Source organism: Pelodiscus sinensis, chromosome 6, assembly GCF_052426305.1.
Source record: "Pelodiscus sinensis isolate ZL-2025 chromosome 6, ASM5242630v1, whole genome shotgun sequence".
Lineage (NCBI taxonomy): Eukaryota > Metazoa > Chordata > Testudines > Trionychidae > Pelodiscus > Pelodiscus sinensis.
This window is the reverse complement of record NC_143057.1, coordinates 54936650-54963010: the sequence shown is the minus strand read 5'-3', so window position 1 is coordinate 54963010 and position 26361 is coordinate 54936650. Positions and strand designations below refer to the sequence as shown.

Here is a 26361-nt window from a genome sequence, read left to right as displayed (position 1 = left end):
TTTGTCAAAAGGCTTTCTTTTTATGGAGTCCTTTAAAATGCTTATTCTTTAAAACAGGTTCTGTTGGGAAAGGAACAGCTGCCAAGTGTAGGAAATTGCAGTGCAAAATAAATTCACAATTCTCTGTGTCTTTAGATTGTCTATAAAGGCAGCTTTGTGCTTTGAACTCTCTCATGTACTGTAAGAAGTTGACTAGATAATGTTCAGCATTAGCTCTTTTTATAAAGATAATTAGTAGTAACCATCAATTATTGCATTAAAACTAAGTGACCAAACATTTTACCGTTGAGACTGTGTGTCTTATGGAATTGCTTTCAATCCCATGAATCAACTTCATTTAAAAAAAATCCTATGTAGATGTATGCTTCCATTTCGAATAATAAAAGGACAATCATGCAAACTAGCAGCAACAATTTTTCGCTTTAAGATAATTGAATAACCCACATTGAAGACTCTTAAATATATCTGGAATTTTGGAATACTAATAACACTTGGACAATAAGAAAAGTGTTTTCGCTTGAAATAGCATTTCATAAATCAGATGGCACACGTGATTAAATTTGCAAAATTCACTTGAGTACTCTTTTGGAATTTGTTGTTTTTCTTATAAAATATATGGGATACTGTGTCTTGAATTTTGATACATTGACTAGTATATGGTGGATAATAACTTTCAATGGGGAGCCACTCCAAGAATTTATTAAATCGTCAGGAGCTGCATTTTTGTATCACATTCTGGCCTCAGTAGTCAGCCGCTTTGGGCTGCACATGGGGCTGTGGCAGGCAGAGAGCCTACCTAAGAGTCCCACGGGGTCCACGTGGCTGGAGCCAAATGTTTGGCAGGTCAGATGTGGCCCACAGGCTGTATTTTGCCCATCCCTGGATTCGCACTTCATTGTAGTAAACAAGTTGTATTACTGCTAAATAATTCCATTTACAGTTCCACTCTAAGATCAGTTAGATAAGGGACTTGGCTTCTTCCATGGTGCTGTTTGACAAAAGTAACAGTTCTTAACTTCCCCAATAAAACCTTTGGCTTTCTTTAAAAAAAAAAAAAAAACTCCATAAAGTGGGTAGCTGGGCAATCGGTATTACTTTTCCCATGAACCACATAGTATTCATCATTTAAGAAGGAAATTTGTTCAATGCCAGTCAGTTTAAAAAATGTGGACATCTTTAATGAAAGTATATTTTTAAATACATTAGTTTCCTTTTATACTAAAAGTAATATATATTGTTAAAATGAATATATCAATTTTCTACATTATTATTTTATGTTTAACTCTGCTCTTAACAGGGTCTACAGTTAGCAAAAATTAACACTATTTTAATATAATATTTTATACAGTTAAATCTCTAAATATAGCAAAAACTTCTAAATCATAAAAAATATAACTTAAGCTGACTTAACATTCTAATAACCTTTTTATTTCGTTGCAGAACAAAGTAGAAGAGATGATTTAGAAGCTTTAGGTCATATGTTTATGTATTTTCTCAGAGGAAGCCTTCCGTGGCAAGGTTTAAAGGTAGTGATTTTAATCTCAATCTCTCTCTCTCTCTCTCTGTCTGTCTCTCTCTCTCTCTCTTTTTTGTCATCTTCTCTATAGTGTTTCCCTAGTAAAATTGTCTCTTAAAATACTTTCTGAAGTTGTAAATATATCTTTTACATCATAGGCTGACACATTAAAAGAACGTTATCAGAAAATTGGAGACACAAAACGAGCAACTCCTATTGAAGTATTGTGCGAAAACTTTCCAGGTAACGACTGTGTTAATGAAGATAAATCTGTTAATTTATCCTTTAAAAAAAAGTGGCAGTAGATCTGTTTTTAATATTTTAGGACTGTACATTACTAAGAAAAATGGCAATTAATATAGTTTAAGATATAATGAAATAGCCAAGAGTTTACTATTGTTGAAGCTGGAGGCTTGGAAGAACATAGACAATTAGTAGTTTTGTTCTTATATTGACCTTCTGTGGGAAGGAGGGAAATGAAAAGGAAGTTTATTTTTAAGTTCCAGCTAGTGATCAGTTTATCATGAAGCATAAAATTTTGATACCCCCTTTCATCTATAGGAAAGCAGATTAACATTTTTAAAAAATGTTTTGACACCTTTCTTAGTGGTAAATGACCATCATTATGAAGCCAATTTACTTAAAACTATTTGCAACTTGCTATTTTGGGCATTTCTCCTGCCTCTGAGTCCCCCTAAAAACTGATGGCGGTATTATAGTTATATTTTCCTAGACAGGAAGATACTTTAGTATTTCTGTAAAATTCTCAGAGATATTAAACTGATTTGCTACATGGAAGCATCTATGAAATTGACTAAACAGAATCTTCTGTCAAATGCACAAAGTAAGTTAGAAAAAACAGAAACAATTTTCTGCTTTTTAAATCTTTGTGGATCTAGTAATAGATTTTTAGCCTGATGTTTAAAAAAATATTTTTTGTCTACATAGCTTCCATTCTGCCAACATTACACTCATGGCAGTTCCATTAAATTCAGTGGGATACTCATAAACATAAAGTTAATATGTGCATAATTGTTTCAAAGGGAAAAATGCATTAACTGCTGTGGAACATGAAAATTAAACTCGTAAGTAAATTAACACAATATAAAATCAATTGACTTTATATAGAAAGCTAAACATTTGGTTTGTTTTTAAATGTCAATGACTAATGTAATTGTTTAACTATTAATAAAGCAGAAATAGCAATTATGAATATTTCTCATTTGTATAGAGGAAATGGCTACATATCTACGTTATGTAAGAAGGCTAGATTTTTTTGAAAAACCAGACTATGACTACTTAAGAAAACTCTTTACAGACTTATTTGATCGGAAGGGCTATATGTTTGATTATGAATATGACTGGATTGGCAAACAGCTGGTGAGTTCAGTTGAGCAAAAATAACTGTATTTTTGTCTAACCAGTTTAACTATAGTAGTTAGTCTTAATATTTGTGTTGAATTTTTCTTGTATATTATAAAAATTACAAATATTATGACTCAAACTTCTATTGTGAAAGCTGCAAAATAGTTTCCATTATCTCATAGACTCATAGACTTTAAGGTCAGAAGGGACCATTATGATCATCTAGTCTGACCCCCTGCACAGTGCAGGCCACAGAATCTCAACCACCCCTCTTAGAATAATCCTCTCACCTATATCAAAGATATTGAAGCAAAGAATCAAAGAATCTCCTGTTTTTACATGTTCTGAAATTTATGCAATATCACCTTTTGGTCTGCAATTTGGTCTGAGATTTTTTTTTTTATACTGGGTATTTTCCCAAAGGTGTTTGACACCAAATAAAATTTCTTCCTTCAGTTTTATAATAGGAAGTTGTAGGAATTCTAATAATTTTAGTAGCAGATTATCCTTGAAAAGATTCAAATTACAAAGTCCTCATTCAGAGTGCGTGGCTGTTTGCATTTGGGGAACTTTTTTCCAAATTTTAACCAACTGAGAAATTATACTAAAGCCTCATTCCCTTTGTGACAAAGTGCACAGGCACATGGGCTGATCCTTTCAAGCTTTTGCTGAGACCATTAGCTTGAAGGACCTTTTAAGTGTCTCATTAAAACATACAATAAAAATATCCTTTTTAAAAACATTTTTGACTGCTATCAGGAATAGCAGAAAAGTTTGTGTGTCTCTAAAGGATTATTCCTCACAATCAGGGTCTCAGCTGATCAGAAAATCGTTGGGGGTGATACCCGTAGAAAATCGTTTCCACTGAAAAAGTACACAAATGCAATTTTTGGCCAAAAAGCCCAACTTTTTTTGAGAGAAGCTAGACAGAAATATGTGTACAGTCAAAAACTCATGGAAACTTAGACTAAGTCAATACATTTTGGCTGCATGCTCTAATAGTCTGAGTTCTAAACATTCCTTTTACAAAATTCTGTGCTTGTCTTAAAGAATTTTTTTCTATACCCTAAAATATTTCAACACTTTCTTCATTTTTTAGTTAGAATAAATTTAATACCATACTCCTGTATATCCTTATCTACTTGAATATTTTGCTAACTTATTCTTGCTATGATATTTCACTAAAATTATGAGTAGTTCACTATCATTAATGTTCTTATATTAATTGTTAAGCTAGCCTTTTCTAACTTTTCAGGGCTTGGCTTTGCAACCCAAATAATGTTCTGTTAACATTGTTTTTTTTTTTTTTTGTACATGATGACAATTATATTGCAGTAGTGCCAAGGGTCCTGTCATGGATCAGGTTCTTATTATGCTAGGCAATATAAAAATATAACTAAACGTGTTCCCTGCTTAGAAGAGCCATCAATGTAAAACAAGAATGAGCGAGATATACAGTATATTCTCTTTGTCCTTGCTTACATGCAATGTATATAGAGATGGAGTGATTACAAAACTAACTTTGATCATGTGCACAGTTGATTCTTCAGTGTAGGAAAGTATGTCTCTGTTCCCTATGAAACAACCATGTGCTTTTTATACATGTGATATTATAAGAATTTTCACATGTAAATGATCCTACACTATGCAGCACATAATGTATTTGTTGCTATAAGGTTAACAAAAGTTAATATTCTGTAGTGCTCAGAAGTATGGCTGTTAAAATGTATTTAAGTAACCATGTAACCTCTGAAAATTTCAGCTGTTACACATCGAGGGGCAGTCAGATTCCTGGGAGCCAGTTTTTAAGCTGGTTCCCCACGTGTACTGGCTCCCATCTTCCACACCTGCCCCCCACGCTGCTGGCTCTGACACAGAGGCAGCAGTGTGAGGGGGAAGTCAGATGGCTCCCCATTCATACCAGGAGCCTGCGTGTAACTGTGTGGGTTAACATATGAGCCCAGGCCCATCGGTTATCTGTGTACATGGCTACACTTTCACATTCCTACTCAAAAGGGACAATCCAAGTTGGATGGCACTTAAAATCTTTTCTTCAGCACATTTTGTCTTTGATTACTTAATCATGGTTGTTTAACATTCTACAAACATAATCTTTCTATGGATTTTCTTAAAGGAAAAAAGTAGGAGCCTTCCCTGTTTAGGATATGGAAATTCTGTTCGCTTCTAAAAACTTGAAGTGTGTTTAAGTTCCACAATCTGGAACTATTTATATATCACCAGAATGGCCTTCTCCCACACGTACTTAAATGTTATGTCGCAAGGCACATCTTTCTTGGGAATAACTAAAATGGGGCTCCTTGCTGCGCATCTTAAAAGGTTTTCAGATGCTTTCTTCAGTCCATATGTAACTTGTGTTCTGAACGACTTTATAAAGCTTTTTTCATGACTTAGCTAAGCTAGTCTTGCACATAGCCACAGTGAATATTTTCTTAGTTACAAATCCTGTAAACGAAGAGAAAAAATTCCGCTGTGAATAGTTGAACAATTTTTCAAAAGCAAATAAAATGATGAAATCAAATTTCCTCCGGAGCAATGAAATGCACTGTTTTCTAGTAAGCATTGGCCCCAGATAATATTGTATTTTTAAAGACTTAATAAGCCTTTTGATTATTTTTTAAAAAGTTGGAAGAAAATGTTTAAAATGGTAATATATTTTATTTCCAGTGTGTTCACATTCAAAAGTGGCTTAATTTTTTTTCCTTTATCTTTTCAAAGAAGGTAGAAATCAGTCATAGAAAATTTCAGCCTGCAGTCTTTCAGGAAGTTATCAGTAACCAAAATATGTTAGTGTGCATTTCATGCAACTTTAACTGTAGTGGGACGAACACTTCTAGTTGAAGTTTTGGCAAACTTTTCAAATGAAGTAGTTAAACAAAAATTCAAAGAACTAATCACAAATAGGACTAGTTTACAATAATTCATCATGACTTAAATATAATAGTACAGGTTGGACCTGCTGATCTGGCATCCTCAGGTCCTGACCAGTCCTAGTTGAGGGATTTTGCTGGACATGGGGTGGTCTTATCTGGCCCCCCTGCTACCAGCCCCCCCAACCCTGGTCTGCCTGCCAACTTCTTGGTCTCCCCCTTCCCCTGCCTGCCCTGCCACTGTCTCCCTCCCCACTACCTTGCTTAGCCAGGTAGCCCAGCTCCCTGAGCACCAGTCTTCTGAATGCACCGGGCAGCCTCACTGTGGTGAGCTGGGTTCTTGGCCTTTCTGCGCAGCCCTTCTGCGGCATGCCAGGCTCTGGGTTGTACCTAGCAGTCTAGCTGTGGTGTGGTAAGCAGTCCAGCTGCAGGGAGTCCAGCCACCAGCCTTCCACCGGAACTCTCTGGGCCTGGAACATACGTAGTGCTGTCGGACCATGGATGTTGCCAGACCAGGGAGTCTAGTTAACAGATTCAACCTGTAAATGCATTGCAGCGCAGACTAGTGAAGTGTTTATAATTATACATAATTGCAGCAAGTTGCTCCTAAATTTACGAAGGGATAGCTTGGTAACTGCTTTTAGGGGGAATTAGCACGTTTCAAATAATGAAGTAGACCCTCACTGATTTGCTGTTGATTTTGTATGGCCACATCTCTCTGCATTTCCATGGCAAATTCAGAAAAATGTTTTGGATTACTATTCAGTAATTATTTGATATGTAAAAATTTTATTTTAACAACTTACTACATAATATATTATGTTTGTAGCCTACTCCAGTGGGCTCAATTCATTCAGACCCTGCACTGTCATCAAACAGAGAAGCACATCAGCACAGAGATAAGATTCAGCAATCCAAAAATCAGGTATACTGCTCATCTAAAATTTTATTAGGATTATTTTTTCATGCTTTATAAAACATTAATTCTTTTGAAACAGCTTTGCTATTGCTTGTGCTACAGTTTGAAATTTGACACCAATTTATGTTCGTTTTTCTGTGTGGAAGGTAATCTTTATTAATATTTGAATGTTTTTCATTCATAAATCTTAAAGGTCATAAAAGGCTATTGTGTTTTGAAATTTTAATTATAAGTGGGAGACTTTGTCTTTTCTGATGAACTGCATCATAAACAACATGGCTGGGTTGTTGTTTTTTGCCTACATTTTTCTGCCTACATTTTTCTATTTAATCTTACATAGTTGCATACTTTGCACCCTGTCCAGTGAACCATCCAATAGTGTTAGTGTTTTATTTTCCTGTGACTTACATATGTTTGTTTTACTGCCACCTGTAAATTCAAAAGGTAGTAAAATTTGTGAAAAGTCTAGATTTTCTGTTTAATATATTAACCTAAGTTTTGTTAAGCTTTTATTAGAGAAAACACTTAATGCACGATCATAGGCAATAAGAACAGATGGATTTGCTTCAGATTTGAATTCACCATTGTTACCTAGTGGTCGTGGTATGTACAATTCTGAAGTAAAATTACGAGAATGTTGTTGTGTGAGAAATTTATTTTAAAGTAATATATTATAGATTAATGACTGTTTTATGTGAGGGTTGAAATAAAAACTGTACCAAGTATATACATTGTATTTTACTTAAGCTATACACCTTAAGGGTAAAGCTTCCAAAGTGGACATATGAACTTCACCCATGATATATATATATATGCATATGTACGTGCCCATATGGTTTTATTCTAGTTTTCAAAAAAGGGGATACACATGTCATTACCCACTTTATACATAGAAATGAGATTTGCACATATAATTTAGGTAGCTAGTTTCAAAACCTTCGTCATGAGAAATTTATTGTTTCTGTACAAAAATCAATTGTATTTTAATGGGTATACTTAGTTTCGTTAGGAGGTTGTTGCCAAACTAATGGAAAATTACAGTATGCTGATAACTTGATCATTATTGTGGTTTTATACATCAGTTTTTCTCAGAAAATTTCAGACCTTCTTTGATGCTAGGGTATTATATATAGTATAGTAATTGTGCACTGCGTTTTCTGATGCATTTGTTAGAAGTACATTTTCTTTTAATATAATATGCATTCTGTCAATTGCAGCAGGTTGTATTTTAAATACATGTAATTGTGAGTTCTTTTCTTTTCTTCTGGGATGTCAATGATATTTTAATTATGTTGCTGTGTTTGAGAGAAATGTTGCATGTCCCAGGTGACTTTTTATAGCCATTTTGAAATTATATAAAAAATAAAAACGGTTTCGGGGCTTTTGTTTTTGTTTTGCTTTCTGCTATTTCCAGATTCCTAATCTGTCTGGTATTTCATATTTGAGTCTATATGCTTTTGCTTGTTTTTAGTCACTGCACAACTTTTAGCTACAGTAAATAGTGAAGTTTAAGCATGTATCTATCTACATTCATGTGCATATGTACATAGCTGGTTACATTCTGTATGTGTATTGTATTCCTGTCGGATTTTTATTTCATGTAATACAAGCATGAGGTGTTTTAATATATTTTTTGGGTTTTTTCTTCCTCTTCCTATGCATGCTTAATGCACTATATAATTGGCAGTCAGCAGACCACAGGGCAGCTTGGGACTCCCAGCAGGCCAACCCCCATCACTTGAGAGCTCACCTTGCAGCTGACAGACATGGTGGCTCGGTACAGGTATTTTCTGCTTCTTTGCATGACTGATTATTTCCACATTCTGCAACCTATTCCCTTGTATCTCCTGGCATGATTCTTGTTTTCAGCTGAAAAGTTTGCTTCATGGTATGTCCATAGTTACAGTCCCTTGTTCCTTTTGTTGTACAGCTGCCAAACTGGTGGGGCGAGGAGTCTTTTTTATGTTGAATTTCCGATGACAATTTTTTCTACAAATGCCTGTTATAGTGTAGTAGTATTGCTTTTTAAATATGTATATAAACTAAATCAGTTAGTTACGACTATATAGAAAATTTAAATGAACTGGGTTTAAATAGATTTTAACTACTCAAGATTATTTAATATTAGCCAATTTGGAGAACTTGGCAAAGTGTAACACTTTTTAACTGGGGAGGAGGGAGAGAAACTGACATGGGGAAGTCAGTGGATGTTATATATCTTGACTTTACCAAGGCTTTTGATACGGTCTCCCACAATATTCTTGCCAGCAAGTTAAGGGAATGTGGATTGGATAAATGGACGGTAAGATGGATAGAAAGATGGCTAGAAGGCCGGGCCCAGCGGGTAGTGATCAATGGCTCGATGTCAGGATGGCGGTCGGTTTCTAGTGGAGTGCCCCAAGGTTCGGTTCTAGGACCGGTTTTGTTCAATATCTTTATTAATGATCTGGATGAGGGGATGGATTGCACCCTCAGCAAGTTTGCGGATTACACTAAGCTGGGGGGAGAGGTAGATACGCTTAAGGGCAGAGATAGGGTCCAGAGTGACTTAGACAAATTGGAGGATTGGGCCACAAGAAATCTGATGAGGTTCAACAAGAACAAGTGTAGAGTTCTGCACTTGGGACGGAAGAATCCCAAGCATAGTTACAAGCTGGGGACCAACCAGTTAAGTAGTAGTTCTGCAGAAAAGGACCTGGGGGTTACAGTGGATGAGAAGCTGGATATGAGTCAACAGTGTGCCCTTGTAGCCAAGAAGGCTAATGGCATATTAGGTTGCATTAAGAGGAGCATTGCCAGCAGATCCAGAGATGACATTATTCCCCTTTATTCGGCATTGGTGAGGCCACATCTGAAGTATTGTGTCCAGTTCTGAGCCCCCCACTAGAGGATGTGGACGCATTGGAGAGGGTCCAGCGGAGGGCAACCAAAATGATTAGGGGGCTGGAGCATATGACCTATGAGGAGAGGCTGAGGGAGTTGGGTCTGTTTAGTCTGGAGAAGCAAAGAGTGAGGGGGGATTTGATAGCAGCCTTCAACTTCCTGAAGGGAGGTTCCAAAGAGGATGGAGAGAGGCTGTTCTCAGTAGTGACTGATGGCAGAACAAGGAACAATGGTCTCAAGTTATGGTGGGAGAGGTCCAGGTTGGATATTAGGAAAAACTATTTCACTAGGAGGGTGGTGAAGCACTGGAATGGGTTACCTAGGGAAGTAGTGGAGTCTCCATCCCTAGAGGTGTTTAAGTCTTGGCTTGACAAAGCCCTGGCTGGGTTGATTTAGATGGGATTGGTCCTGCCTAGAGCAGGGGGCTGGACTTGATGACCTTCTGATGTCTCTTCCAGTTCTATGATAAGGGATGGTTTGAGAACATGATCTTGGTAACTAATTGACCATTTATTATCAGTGGGAAATAGGTCAATGGAGGGATGATAGGAGTTACTATAGAGAACTTTCTGGGTGTCCGGCTGGTGAGTCTTGCCCACATGCTCAGGGTTTAGCTGATCGCCATATTTGGGGTCAGGAAGGAATTTTCCTCCAGGGTAGATTGGCAGAGACCTTGGAGGTTTTTTGCCTTCCTCTGTAGCATGGGGCACAGATCACAGCTGGAGGATTCTCTGCATCTTGGGGCCTTCAAAGTATTTGAAGGCTTCAATATCTGAGACATAAGTGAGAGGATTATTCTAAGAGGGGTGGGTGAGATTCTGTGGCTTGCACTGTGCAGGGGGTCAGACTAGATGATCATAAAGGTCCCTTCTGACCTTAAAGTCTGAGTCTATGAGTAATTAATATTGTTAATATGTAGTGGATAGACATTTTATTTAAAAAGTTACTTAGTTGAAATTGAGTCAGTTTCTACGAATAAGTATAACAACTTTAGATATTATATTTGTCCCCTACTGATACTGAAACCGATGTAATAAATGGCAAAACTATCTGACCAGATATGGTGAATTTTGACCATATAGACACTACTGTCAAATTCAGAGTAGAAAACTGAAAATAAAATGGGGATTTTTTCAGATAATTTTTCAATGTTTTAGAAGTTGCTTTCAAGAACAATAGAATGTTAGAGGAATATAGTTTGTTAGTTAGTGGTGGATCTGTTACAGTTTAAAAAAAAAGTTCATAGGTTAAGTTGAGTTGTGAGGTCCATTTTCCCCCCCTGTGTGGTTTGGCACTAGAGCATACCTGGGTCTCCAGCTTTTGTGACAATCATGTGTCCAGAGTTGACCCTCACACTGCCTGCTTGAAGTGTTCAGGAGATGGTCATCAGAAGGATTGTTGTCCTATTTGCAAACTTTGTCTCTGTACACTAAAAGATACAGAGATCAGTTCCTGAAATTATTGCTAATGGATACAGCACTCCAGTTTCAACCCAACCATACCACGTACCAACAGAGGTGACGCCAAGTGCTTCGTCTTCGGTGCGCAGTGCACACTAAAGCTCTAGCAACGGTCTCCAGTACCTGACAGGTACATGCTGTTGGCACTGCTCTCAATCACTAGTGCCACAGAAAAAGAAGAGTCAAGACAGGAAAGTCTTCTACAAGCGTAGGCTGAGACCTGAATTGGGCCACTAGGGCTCCATGCTGGCATGTTATTTGGTGAAAAGACCCCAGGAGCCAACAATGACACCTCCACCCCGATCCCCAGAACCAGCAATTGAGATCTGTGTGCCCTCTACTGCTAAGGCTTTTCAAGCAGCTCAAGATTTAATGCCCACCACGGTGCCCTTTTCTTAGCTGACACTGGCTCTGCCAAAAGTGCTCTTGAGAGGCTAACCAACCATGATGCCTTAGGGGCTCATCTTTGCTGACGTGCTATTCCCAGACACCTCAATGGGATCAATGTAGTGAATCCTCGCACTGGTTTTCCTGCACCAGTACATCCAAGTTGGTCCAAATCTGGTAGGTTCTCTTGAGGCAGGAGCAGAAGATCAACCTCTACCTATAATCGGCCCTTTTGGACCCTCTGGGCTTTTCACCAAAACCAAGGGCGGAGCCATGGGCATCACACAAGGGCTTCTTCTGTAGCATCTGCCACATTTGTTCTCCCATTAGCACACAGTTTTGTTATCAACGCAAGAGGTAGCCCCTCTGACTTCTTCCACCAATATAAATGCCAGTACTGCTGACAATGTTACCTTGGGTGCCTCTTCTGGTGTCATTGGTGCCAGCACCTACACTAGCAATGGCACCATCCTTGGTACCAATAGTTATACCCTGGTACCAGAATACAGGCAACCTTCACTGTGGCTCCTATGCAGTCGGAACAGGCAAGCCACATATATGAGCCTCTTCCTGTGATTGGTATCTCCTCTTCACGATTGAATGCTAAGGCATTGGTGGGCTCGACACCAGCCTTGACTCTTGAAAACAATAAAGCCCTCCAGTAACTTCTAAGAAGGTTACCACAGGCGCTCAACATACTGGAGTGGAGGTTGTAGAGGATGCTAATCTAGTTGGGGACATTGTATCCCCTACTGCCCTGGTCTATATTGTTTTGCCGCTCATCATACCCTTTACTGACGCCACCAGGACATTCCATCAAACCTCTGCCTCCTTTGCTTTCACAAGTGGGTCACATGTAACGAGAGGTGTTACTTGGTGCCATCAAGAGGGTTCAAACATTTTTATTCCCATCTTCCTCTGGACTCATTGCTGGTAGATGCAGGAAACTATCAGGAGCAGCAAAGGTTCCAGGGCTCATGCCTGAAAAACAGGGAGCTAAAAGACTGGAACTTTACAGGAGGAAGGTGTATTCCACTGGGGGCCTCAAATTATGTTTCACTAACCAATAAACATTAGTTACCAGGTACGGGTTTAATACATGCCGCTCCTTATCAAAATCCACCAAGCTGCTCTTCCCCAGGACTCCCATGCCAAGTTTTCGGCCCTTGTAAAAGAGGGTAGGCTCATCTCTAGAACTTCCCCAGGCTGTTCTTGTCGCTGTGGATGCAGCTACAAGGGTCATGGCCACTGGCATAGTCATGTGAAGGAGTGCTTGGCTACAAGTCTTGGTCCTGCCTTATCAGGTCCAGCAGACAATCCAGAGCCTCCCCTTTGAGGGTACATCCCTCATTTCTGAAAAGGTAGATAGGAGACTGCATAACCTCAGAGACTTAATGATTCTCAGGTCATTAGGGCCTCACACACTGCCCACCCAGTGATGGCATTTTACACCTCGCATCCAGACCTGCCCGTATACACCTCAGAACCACCAAAATGTGTCTAGAAGGCAGGAGATGTCAATTGAAATAGCTGGGGCAGGGTTCTGTTCAGCCTAAGCCCTCAGTGGGTCACAAGCATCAGTTTTGAGAGTATGATCAAGGACGTCATACTGGTTGCTCTTTCAGATCAACCCATCTTATTTTTTTTGTCCTAATTATCCTCTTGCTAAAATGCGTGGTCCCAAATCACTTCAGATTGTTGGGTTTTGTGCACAGTAGAGAGAGGATACTCCATCAAGTTTTCCACCCTGCCACCTCCACAGCCCGTCACTCTTCAGGGACTCTTCTCATGAGCTTTTCCTCATTTAGGAGGTGTACATACTCCTATCACTGAGGTAATAGAGGAGGTTCCTCCAGAAAGCAGGGGACAAGGGTCTTACTCCTGCTGTTTCCTAATCCTGAAAGCTAGGGGGGTTGGCTTTGACCCATCTTACATCTGTAAGACCTGAACAAATTTATACAAGAAACTCAAGTTCCACATTGTATCCCCGATCTCTCTTTAGATCAGTGTGACTGGTATGTTACTCCCACATTTCCCTTTACCATCATCACAGGAAGTACTTGAGATTTGTGATAGGCAACAGGTACTTTTAAATCGGTGTTCCCCTTTGGCCTCTCCTCAGCCTGTTGTATATTTACAAAATGCATGACAGTGGTCACAGCCTTTCTCCACAGGCATTAGATGCAAGTTTTTCCATGGATGATTGGCTCATCAGGGGCTGTTTCAGGAGCCAAGTATAGGCCCATGTGGCTTTCATAAGAGTCGTTTATGACAATCTAGGCTGTCTCCTCCCTGAGCTCAAATCAACACACTCCCAAGTTTAGAGGAGAGAGTTCATGGGCACAATCCTGGATTTGACATGTGTAAGGGCCTACCTCCCAGTGGAGTGGTTTCAGGCTATGTCTGCTATGATTCAGAACCTCAGAAGCTTTCCCACAACCACAGCCAGGAACTGCCTCAAACTTTCACATGGTTTCCATGCATGTATGTGTCACAGCATGTGAGGCTAAGACTCAGACCACTTCAGTTCTGACTGGCATTGATCTACCCCTTGTTCCGAGCTAGGCTGGACAGACTGGTATCACTGCACCTTATGGTTTTAAACTTTCTCCTTTGGTGGCTCAACTATCAGCAAGTTGGTTCTGAAGTCCCCTTCACCACACAACAGCCCTAGTTAACCCTGATCATGGATGCATCAGACTTGGGGTGGGGAGCCCACCTGGGAGACTTCAAAATTCAAGGCCTTTGGTTTCTAAACAGTCTGACTCTATATAAATATCAGGGAGCTCAAGACAGTCAGATTGGAGTGCAAGGCGTTCAGTTCTCGCCTGATAGGTCACTGTGTGCCGGTGTTAACAAACAACACAACAAAGTTTTATATATATAAACAGGGATGCATGCTCCTCCCTGTGTGTCATGAAGCCTTCCAGGTTTTAGGCTTTCTGTGTAAGCCAGTCTAAATGCTTACAGGCCATACATATACCTTCCAGGAGCACAAAATGACTTAGCAGAGAGCCTCAGCCACTCCTCTCAGTCATGAGTGGTCTCTTCACCTGGAGGTCACCCATTCAATCTTCCAAAGTTGGGGGCTTCCCCAGATAGACTTTTTCCACAATTTAACTCAATAGGAAGGGCATTCATTTCTGCTTGTGCCAGAGCCTCAGTCTGGGCTCTTGCGGGGACACATCCACTTCTATAAGAGTTCATTTGGCTGACATATCTTCCTTCTATCCAGGAGCTCAAGACACTTCTGTGTTTACCTACCCTCTTGTCTGCCATTTCTTAAAGAGCCTAGACAGGGTTTATCCCCATGTTGAGAATCATCTTCTTCTTGGCAACCTTAATTTTTTCCTGTCCAGGTCTATGGGTCATCTATTCGAACCTCTTGCAACATGTTCATTACTTTACTTATCTGCACAGGGGAGGTTATAGCCACCAAGAATGCTACCTTGAAGGGATATCTGATCTCAAGGCTCTCAGGTTAGAGCCCCCTTATGCAGTTTTCTATAAGGACAAAGTGCATCTTTGATCCCATCTAGCACTCCTTCCGAAAGTGGTCTCCCCATTCCACATGAATCAGAACTAGGGATATAAGCAACTAGTCGACTATCCAATAAACATATGCTTATCGGATAGTGGACTAGTGACTCGACTAGTCACTTCCCCCCCTTCGCTGCCTCTATCAGAGAGAGGCAGCAACGGGGTGGAGCAGGAGCCGGTGCTGGGAGGAGCTGGCTTAAAAGCCGGTTACTTCCAGCACCATCTCCTGGGGAAGGAGGGGCACAGTGGGGAACTAGTGGCATTTACACATTTTAAATGTAGCAAGTGCACGGCTCTTGTACATTTCAAAAGCAAAGCATGCACAGGGCCAGAAGGAGACTCAAGCAGTCCTCTGCTGGCCCTCTGTTCCTTACTTTAGAAATGTACTGGGGATGTGGAGCTTCAGAGGGGGGCTCTTGTACATTTCAAAAGCAGGAAGCACGGGACCAGTGAGGGACGACTTGAGCTGGCAGGGCTCTTGCTACATTTCAAAGGTGGTGGTGCCATTGTCTACTAATTGAATCATCGGTGCAAATTGCATTGAGTATTTGATTAGTTGATTAATCTAAATTTACCATCCTTAATCAGGACATTTTTCTTCCTATGTTTTACCCTAAATCTCACTAACTTCTGCGAGCAGAAGCTCCACTCGCTCAATGTACACAGCGCACTGGCGTTCTGTATTGAAAGAACTAAACCTGAAAGTCTTCCCAACTCTCTTCCTAGGAGTAGCCGAAAGAATGGTCAGCCTGTATTGTTCCAACACGTTTTGTCTTGCATTGTGGCATTCATCAACGAGTTCTTCAGCCTAGCAGGCATATCTCCATGACCACTTTCTGCGCACTCCACCAGGGCACAGGCCTCATTAGCATCTTTTCTGGCTCAAAACCCTAATGACAAAATTTGTAGAGCAACAACATGGTCCTTTTGCAGCCCACTATGTGATTATGTACCAGTCCAGAGATGATACGGCCTTCGAAAGAGAAGTGTGCAAATCAGTTCAAAGCTCTTACTCTGCCACCTGAATTAGGACTTGGGAATCACTTGAAGAAAACACTCGAAGAAAAAACTTTCTGGTAATTGTTTGAGATGTGGTATTCATGTCTATTCCAATACCCACCCTCTTTCTCCTCTGTTGGAGTAGCTGGCAAGAAGGAACTGAGGGGGGGAGGTCAGCAGGGCTCTATTGGGTTCTGTATTGGCGCCATTCTAGGGGCACCCAGACCAACCTTATAGCTAGCTGCTAGGGGAACAGTCTTCCAGGTAATGTGTATGTGCGCATAGATACACCTGATTGGAATAGGCATGAACAACACACCTCTAGGAATATCTGTTAGTAGAAAGTGAATAACTTTGATTTGTCATGTCAATCAAAATCATAATCGTTTGACCTAACAGGTTTATGGAACATGTTTATTTTCCTTTTATTTAATATACATATTAAGCTTAAGACTGAGTGCCAACTATTTTTTACATTTTAGTGTTTTAGAAATTCCTTATTCTGTTCAGTTAATTATTTTTATTCCTTTAAGGCAAGGAGCAGGGATAAAATTGCATACATCAATTCTATACAATAAGCTTTTTGCATCTTCTTTTTTTTTAAAATTAAGCTTAAGTTAAATAGACATTCTAAACTCGTATGGTTGAAAAGCTTTTGTTTGTGTAGAATAAAGTTAATTGAATTAAAGAGAATATAACAGCTCATCAAACGTGGGTGTTCTAAATCTTTCTCTGACAGATATAGAACATAGCAAATATTGATTTTATTCTTTAGCAGTGAAAAGCAGAAATTATGAAAGCACAGACCTTGTAGGTCACAGATCAGCCAAGTTAAAATTCTGCAAAAAGCTTACCTTAAAAGTTCAGCTTTAGTATTAAATTACCCCATTGATTTTAAACTTACATGTTTTCAGATAACTATCCACAATGACTCCAAGATCTTTTTCTTGAGTGTTGTTAGCTTATTTAGTCCCCATAATTGTATGTGTATCGTTGGAATTATGTTGTCCAATATGCATTACTTTGCATTTATCAACATTAAAATGTATTTGCTATTTTGTTACCCAGTCACCTAGTTTTGTGAGATTTTTTTGAAGCTCTTCACAGTCTGCTTTTGACTATCTTGAGCAGTTTAGTATCCTGTGCAAATGTTGCCATCTTACTGTTTACCCCATTCTCCAGATCGTATATGAATATGTTGAATAGGATTGATCCCAGTACAGGCCCCTGTGGGACTCCCCTTGTTACCTCTCTCCATTCTGAAAACTGACCATTTATTCCTACCCTTTATTTATTATCTTTTAATGACTTACTAATCCACGAGAGCAGTTTCCCTTTTATATGACAGCTTACTTTGCGTAAGAGTCTTTGGTGAGGGATCTGTCAAAAGGGTTTCTGGAAATACAATTGTACTATATCCAGTGGATCCCCCTGGTCCACATGCTTTTTGATACCCTCAAAGAACTTTAGTAGATTAATAAGGCATGATTTCAGTTTACAGAAGTTGTATTGACTTCCCCAACAGATTACAGGCAGTCCCTGGGTTACGTACAAGATAGGGACTGTAGGTTTGTTCTTAAGTTGAATCTGTATGCAAGTCGGAACTGGCGTCCAGATTCAGCTGCTGCTGAAACTGACCACCAGTTCTGACTTACATATAGAATAAACTTAAGAACCCCAAGCATCCCCAAGTCAGCTGCTGCTGAAACTGATCAGCAGCTGATTCCAGGAAGCCCGGGGCAGAGCAACTCTGCCTCGGGCTTCCTGTAGTCAGCGCTGGTCAGTTTCAGCAGCGGCTAAATCAGGACGCCTGGGGAAGAGCAGCTGGGGTGCTGCTGGGTGCCCCGCTGCCCGAGACACCCCCCCTCCCCCGTGGCTTTGCAAAGCCTCGGGGAAGCCGGCAGTGGAGCAGCCCAGGCGCTGCCTCGCTGACCGAGCCCCTCCACGGCTTTGCTCCACGTCTTCCTGGTCTGCAGACCAGGGAGACGTAGAGCAGCTTTTCTCGCCCGGAGTACACGGGCGGCGGGACCGCAAGGTCCCGCAGTCCGTGTACTCCGGGGCAGCCCCGTTCGTAACTGCGGATCCGACGTAAGTCGCATCTGCGTAAGTCGGGGACTGCCTGTATGTTCATCTATGTGTCTGACAGTTCTGTTCTTTATTGTAGTTTCAACCAATTTACCCAGTACTGATGTTAGGATCACTTCTAGAGCCATTTTTGAAAATTAGTGTCACATTAGCTATCTTCAGTCATTTGGTACAGAAGCTGATTTAAAGGATAGGTTCCAAACCACAGTTAATAATTCCAGAATTTCACATTTGAGTTTTTTCAGAATTCTTGGGTGACTGCCATCTGGTTCTGGTGGTTTATTATTGTTTAGTTTATCAAACTGTTTCAGAACTATCTCTAATGACAACTCAATATGGGACAATTTCTTAGATTATTATTAGTATCTCTGAAACAGCAAACAAAGGTGCTAATTGTGGTGGTGAGTGTTTTTTACTACAAAGTATCTTCATAGGAATCCAGTAATAACTAGGACCTAACAAAGTGAATGTTGGATAAACCAATATATGGCTGTGAGATCGGAGACCGAAGTTACCTTCTCCTCAACTGATGCACCTAAATAGGCTTAGCGAGCTCAATCTGCCCCAGTTTGGAATCAGAGTTTCCCTTCTCCTAGGTACTGTTGGTCCACGGCGCCTTATTATTCAGAGCAACCCCTCGGGATCACTCCACAGAGGTCTTCCTCAGTCTGCCGCCATGAGGACGCGTCTGAACGCTGTAATACCCCAGCGCGAGGTTTCTGAAACCTGCGCTCTCTCCCTCCAGCGTACATGTCACAGTTTCTGTGCCTGTGCATGATGGTTGGAGTTAGAAGAGAGAGTGGAGTTGGAACTCACAATCCTGCCTCACTTAAATGCACTCATATGTGACGGTATCTCTCTTGATGCCAAAGATTTACCTCTTGAAAGTCCTACGGTGATGGGCAAGTGTCATCGGATGCAGGTGGAGGATACCACTGGAAGCATTTAGTCACAAACCTGCACGTAGGCAGCCCAGGTGTGATGGTTTTCTGTTTGCTGAACTGGAACAACAGTAGCTCCCGTATCCTGCCTGGGTGTCAAAGCAGCCTTGTTTTGGTACAGCGCTGATTTCTTCAAAAGAAGAGGGAGGGAGAAATAAACAAAGCTTGCTCCAACTGCACCCTGTCAGCTAACCGTGACTGACTGGATATCCAATTTTTGTGGGAAAATCAGTGACTAAACAGACACTACGCTTTGCATCCTGGAACATATGCACACTTCTTGATCGTGATGATGGCCATGAATGCAGGACAGCAGTCATTGGTAGAGAATTTGCATGTTATAAAATTGATGTTGCAGCTTTAAGCGAAACACGTATTTCCGGTACCAGCCAGTTTACAGATGTTGGAGCAGGCTATTCATATTATTGTGTGGGCCACCCTGAGGGTCATCCAAGGCAAGCAGGAGTTGGCTTTGCCATCAGGACATCACTAGTCCCCCAACTTGACTCTGAGCCACATGCCATCAGTCCTTTGCCTTATGACTGCAAAGTTTAGACTGAGGCAGGGACAATACCTCATACTTCTTAGTGTTTATGTACCCACTTTGACTGTTGCAGATGATGAAAAGGAGGCTTTCTATGCTAGCCTTAATTCAGTGATTTCTTCAGTACCTTTTAAATCCAAGCTATATTTACTCAGTGATTTTAATGCTAGAGTTGGTCAGGACTACATCATATGGCCAAAGGTGCTTCGACATCATGGTGTTGGAAGTGAGAACTCAAATGGCACTCTTCCTCAGACTTGTGCACAGCATGAGCTTGCTATTGCAAGCACATTCATCCAACAGGTGAACAAATACAAAGCAACCTGGATGCACCCTCAGTCTAAGCATTGGCACATAATTGACTACTTCATCATCAAACACGAAGACCTTTCTGATGTCAAATTGACTTGTGCAGTGTGGTACTGGCTCCTGATCTGACCACTATATGGTACGTACTGTTGTCTCCTTAAACCTTTGCTCATCAAAACGTCATCATTCTGCTGTATGCAGTAAAAAACTGGATAAGGGTAACCTTGAAATACCCAAGACACAAGCAATGTTTCAACGCAGTCTTGATGCTTCCTTAGTCACCAGCAATGAAGCTCTAGAATGGTCACCCAGTATTGAGGCTGATTGGAGAAACATCAAAGAAACAATCTACAGAACTGGTGTTGAAATCCTCAGTTTCCAAAAACACAGGCACCAAGGACTGGTTTGATGACAAGGATAGAGATGCCCAAGCTCTTCTTGATAAGATGCATGTGACACATCTGGTTTGGATCAACGATAAAGAGAATGCTTCTAGGAAACTGACACACATTTGAGCTAAGCAGGAGGCACAATTCGAATTATGGCAAATGAAAGGGGACTGGTGGAAACATCAAGCAGTTAAACTCCAAGATGCAGCTGATAGACATGATTTCAAAGCATTCTATGATGGGCTGAAGGGAATATATGGGCCACACATTGCTGGCTTTACCCCAGTGTGTTCTGCTGACGGCCTCACTTCGATCACAGATAATGCTAAAATCCTTGACAGCTGGGCTGAACGTTTCCACAAAGTATTAAACCAGACCTCAACTTTTGACAACAGTGTTCTTGAGATTCCTCAGTAGGCTAATGATTTACAGCTGGATAAACCACCAACTCTTGATGAGGTACAAAAAGCTGTTAAACAGATGAAATCTGGAAAGGCACCTGGCAGTGATGCAATTCCATCAGAAATGTATAAAGCAGCTGGTGACCAGCTAATGTACCATCTCACCCATTTATTTAGCACCATTTGGGAGAAGGAGCTAGTCCCCTAGGACTTCAAAGATGCCTTGATTGTACATTATATATAAGAGGAAAGGTTACTCTGCATGTTGCGATGACCATCGGGGCATCTCTGTGCTCTCTATAGCTGGTAAGATCCTGGCCTGCGTTCTTTACAGTCGGCTCTCACCACATGTGTTTAAAAATGGTGGTATTTCTGAAAGCCAGTGTGGATTTCATGCCGGTCAAGGCACTGCCAATATGATATTTACATCCAGACCGATACAAGAGAAATATAGAGAGCAACCTCTGGACCTCTGTGATTTTTATTGATTTGACCAAGGCATTCGACATGGTCAACAGAAATTGGCTCTGGAAAATACTTGGGCGAACTGGTTGTCCTGAAAAATGTATTAACATTGTTCGGTGTCTCTATGATGGCATGCTTGGTTGCATTCTTGACAATGGAGACACATCAGCACCTTTTGAAATATCAAATGGCACAAAGCAAGGATGTGTCTTTGCTCTTCTGTTGAGCATCTACTTTTCAGTGATGTTGTTGGTTGCTTTTAAGGACTGCACGTTGGGCTTACCTATTTAGTTTTGAACAGATGGCAGTGTTTTCAGTCTCCGGGGACTCCAGGCTCACACTAAAGTAGTTACCACAACTATTCGTGACCTTCTGTTTTCCAGTGACTGCATTGCTGGCTAATTCAGTGAAGGATGCAAAAGAGCTTTTTGATCGCTTTGTTACTTCTGCTCACTGTTTTGGACTCACAGGGTGTCTAGACTACAGGGTTTTGTCAACAAAACTATACTGGGTCTACACTACCACTACATTCTGTTGACAGTAAGTCGACAGAACGCTGTAGTTTTGTTGACAGCAGCAAACCTCATTGTACGAGGAATAACGCCTTTTTTCGAAAGTACTCTTGAAAAAAAGCGCTATTGCATGGAAATTGTACTTTCTCAAAAGAAAGCATCTAGACTCTGTCAAAAAAGTGGTTTGCTTTTTTGACAGTACTGATCGTAGTCTAGATGCTCTTTTTCGACAGAAATGCTCTTTATCTGTCAACAAAGCCTCTGTCGAAAAAGGTGTAAAGTCTAGGCATTGCCACAGTGAGCCTCAAGAAGACAAAAGTTATGCCTCAGCCTGTCTGGAAAGAGCCCAGCACACCAGTGATTACTGCTGCTGGTACAGTCCTTCTGGCTGTTGACAAGTTCTGCTACCTGGGAAGTATACTGTCCTACTGTCCTCTAGCATGAATGTGGATCATGATGTATCTGCTCAACTAGCCAAAGCCAGCGCTGGCCTTGGAAAACTGACCAAATGCGTATGGAATGATCATGCTATTAAACTCCATATCAAGATAGTGGTTTATCAGGCAGTTGTCCTAAATGTCCTGCTGTATGGCTTGGATTCATGGACAATATATCATCACCATGTTTTGAAGCTTGATCAGTTCCATATGCGTTGTCTGAGGAAGATTGCCCATGTCAACTGGTGGGACAAAATTCCTAATACGTAGGTTCTTAAGCTGTGTGGTGTCATGGGCATGGAAGCAATGCTTATGAACAAACAGTTTTGCTTGATTGATCATGTTATGAGGATAGATGATACACGGATACCAGAGATGGTCTTCTATGGCCAGCTTGCTCATGGAAAGTGCTCTATCGGTGGTCAATATAAGCACTATGAAGACATCTTAAAGGACAATATGAAGTCATGCGGCATATCTCCCAATGATCTGGAAACTCTAGTTCAGGACAGATTGTCCTGGTGACAAAGCAATATACAGGTTCCTAATTGCTTTGAGAGTCAGCGTATCCAGGCGTTGCAGGAAAAGTGGAGGATCTGAAAAGAACATACACCGCCTGCAGTTGGTGGATTTTTATGTGACATCTGTAATCATCTCTGCCAATCAAGGATTGGTTTAGTTGCTCATCAAAGGCGTCATAGAAGATGAAATCCGTCAATCGATGGCTCAGTCCAAGACATGCCTGTGAATTTACGTATATACTTTTTGACTTCTTGCTTGCTGCTGAAATGCATTTATGTGTGCATTGTTGATATTCATTGGCCAACTGCTCTTGTTAACACTTGATTGGTGTTGAAATTACGTTAATGTGCTGTTGATAGTCATTTTATTGAAATGATGGGAAATGTTTTATACCCTTAGTCTCAAATAAGATTTCTGTTTTGCCCTGGAATACTTGATAGTTCAGAATACCATGACTTTGGTTCTGTTTCAGCATCTGAACATTCTAATTTTGCTTTGACGCTTTTCAAATTACTAGTTTTAAGTCATCAAGCATAGAATAAGTGAAAGAGATTGAAATTTGAAGGCTCGCTATAATTTTTAAAATAAATACTGAATATCTGAGAATTTTTAACCATTTCAATTTTTTAACAGGATCATGCAGTAAACAAGAATTCTATGAATTACAGCTTTTTTGCTGTATCCCTAACTTAATCTGAAATAGAAATTTTCTGCAGAGAGTGTGGAGACAGCTGAATTTCAGCAGGAAAGTAAATTGAGTCAGCATTGATACTTGATTCAACATGTAGCTGACTTAATCAGTTTTACTATAAGTTACTGTACTCTGTCTGCAGAAAATCCTTGTTGTAGTTGACGTAAGAGGGTCAACTGCAGTAAGCAATATCTCTGTTCCTTTGAGATTCCTGGTTGATTACGTTGCATCTCAGCCACACCACATCCCATTTCAATTAAATTGAGTAACATTGAAATGTCATTGATTCTAAGTGGTGTGGTTTAATAAAGCTTTTATATAGAGATACATATATGTGATGTGTGAATGTGTACAATCTGATTATAATTGTAAGGTCAAATTTTTGTGTGTAATTTTCCTTGTAGAAAAGGAGGTTAGAAAACAAAAGTTAGCTGTAACTAAAGGGTTTGGGCAAGTTGACCTGTTATGGTTATGGTTTTGTACGTTTTAAGGAATCCAAAACCTTTTTGTTCATGCCATCTGGGGAAATAAGTATACTTCTCCTTACATTAGACAGGTAGCCGTTTGAACTATTGTGGAAAATCCTTCACTTCTCTGAAATAATCCTGTCATTCCTCCATTAGTCTAAACGTGCAGTATGTGAAAGGCTGACACTCTGACAGTCTGTTTTCATAGTTTTTATAACTTCATTAGTAGAAAGGAATCTACTGTACATTGCGTCTATTCATTATTTAACCTCCTATGTCCTTGCTTCAAAAAAAGTTTCTCTCAGTTTCCGAACATGTCAGCTGAATAACTGATTGTTTCCTTCTCTTCTTGGATTACTAACACTCTGTGCACTTGTATAGACCTTATTAAGATGTTCATAATTTTTTTTGTTAATCATTCATTATTGCGTCCAGTTAGCCAAAAGACCTATTACTTACTGCTGGAATTTCATTACATGTAAGAACATAAAAGTGGCCATTCTGCATCAAACCAATGGTCCTTTTAGTCCATATCCTGTCTCCTGACAGTGTTCAGTTCCTGATGCTTTAAAGAGAATTAACATAATAGGAAATAATCAAGTGATCCATTCCCTGTCATCCCAGCATCTGGCAGCAACTGATGAACCTATCCTCCTCCATTAGTTTAATTTTTTTTAATCCAGTTTTAATGTTGGCCTTCACAATATCCTCTGGAAATAAATTCCACAGATTGACTGAGTTTATGTGAAGTACTACTTTCTGTTTATTTTAAACCTGCTCCCTATTTCTTTAATTGGGCCATGTCATGGTTCTTCTGTTTCTGTGCAATGGGTAAATAACATCTCACTTTCTTCACACCATGATTTTGTAGACTTATATCGTCTCACCCTTAGTTACCTTGTTCCCAATCTGAATAGTCCCAGTCTTTTACATTTTTTTCATATGTAAGCTGTTCCATGCCCTTTGTTTGTTGACTACCTCTGTGCCTTCTCCATTTCTGATCTATCTTTTTGAGATGGGATGAGCAGAACGGTGTGCCTTATTCCCTCTGTAAGCATACTATGGATTTATTTAGTGGCACAGGCTATTTTCTGCCTTGTTTTTGATCCCTTTCCTCATTATTTCTAACGTTGTTAGCGCCTTTTTTTTTAACTGCAGCTGTATATCGAGTGGGTGTTTTCATAGAACTAGCCACAAAGGCTCCAAGGTCTCTCTTTGTGTGGTGATAACTAATTTAGACCCCATCATTTTGTGTGTATAGCTGGCATATTTTCTAAGGTGCATCGCTTTGCATTTATCAGCATTGACATACATCTGACAATTTGTTGCCCAGTTTTTCAAGATCTCTGACTCCTCAGTCTCATTTGGATTTAACTATCTTGACTAATGTTGTATCATCTTCAACTTTGCCACCTCTCTTTTTCCAGATGATTGGTTAATATGTTGAATTGCACTTGTCCCAGTACTGATCCATGGAAGCCCCCTACTTAGATCTCTCCATTCTGAAAGCTGACCATTTATTCCTAACTTTGTTTTCCTAGTTATCAGTCCATGAGAGGATCTTCCTTACTATCCCATGACTTTGCTTAAAAGTTTTTAGTGGCACCTTGTTGTCATGGGTTAGGTCACAGAGATCCACTTGAGACTCTGACCTGGTGGGTTGATGATACCACCGAGCCCACCTACCTGATCTCTGGGATGCTTTACCACCATCCTATTGTAGCCTGGCAAGGAGTCTAATAAAATTTGGTTCTTCTTCGAGTGGTCCACATGGTGCCGCGCACATGGTGCCGCACTCATGGTGTCATGCTCGTCCCGGCCCCACAGCTCGGAGGCTTTGCATAGCTGTGTTCAGCCGGATCGTGCATGCACGGTGTGCAATATGCATCGTTCGCGCCTTTGATCTTCACAGGCACCTAGCTTGTGTCAGTTCCTCTCAACTGTCCCTAGCCACAGACTGAGCTTCAATTCTCTCTCACCCTTCGGCAACTCTCCTTCCCCTCCAGGGATCTGTAATTAGTTAATTATAAATAGTTAGCCCGTTTTTTCACTGTTCTTCTCTTATCTACAAAAAAAAGAAGAAAAGACATTTGTTGGCACTTCCTGCCACTCCTTGCTGTCACTGACTAGCAGCTTAGCTTTGGGGAATTTAACAGAAAAACTTTAACCCAGTCATGCCTGGATCTCCAGGTTTTAAAAAGTGTGTCCTATGCAGTGAGTCCATGCCAGTTTCGGATGGGCATTCAGCATGTATACACTGTTTAAGGGAAAACCACGTTCCCCAAAAATGCGGGCACTGCTTAAAAATGACAGCCCGCACTTGTCGAGACTGGGAAATGCACCTCCAGATGCTCCTTCTGGACAAGGTGCTGGACCCCAATACTTTGAATGCTGTATAACTTGGGGGGACCCAAAAGAGAAAGGTCTCTTCCCCTGAACCACTGACAGATAAAAGAGAAGGGATCTCCTCTGCCAGATTGCTCCCACCTGTGAGGATGACAGGAGATAAGCCATGGTCCTCTGGTTCTGTCTTGCAACCCTCAGTACCTGGGTCAGGGACAAAAGTGAAGGAGGATGCAGGGTCTGAAAGAGCCTCTTCGGCGTCGAAAGCAGCCTCTGTGCCGACAAGCGGCGCCCGCAC

General features: G+C 40.6%; 1 protein-coding gene across 9 annotated transcripts in view; it reads left to right on the top strand.

Moving 5' to 3' along the window:
* CSNK1G3 (casein kinase 1 gamma 3) overlaps positions 1-26361 on the top strand; it is a 152966-nt gene that overhangs the window by 101700 nt on the left and 24905 nt on the right. For 5 of the 9 annotated variants that reach the window (XR_003090671.3, XM_075931935.2, XM_006130102.5 and 2 more), the window contains 5 exons: positions 1441-1526; positions 1675-1759; positions 2748-2896; positions 6599-6694; positions 8376-8471. Coding sequence is in view for 8 of the 9 variants with exons in the window: in XM_075931935.2 (XP_075788050.1) it covers positions 1441-1526; positions 1675-1759; positions 2748-2896; positions 6599-6694; positions 8376-8471 (512 nt within the window). In the remaining variant the exon portion in view is untranslated. The remainder of the gene's footprint in view (positions 1-1440; positions 1527-1674; positions 1760-2747; positions 2897-6598; positions 6695-8375; positions 8472-26361) is intronic. The other 4 variants (XM_006130104.5, XM_006130106.5, XM_006130107.5 and 1 more) reach the window with 2 other exon arrangements.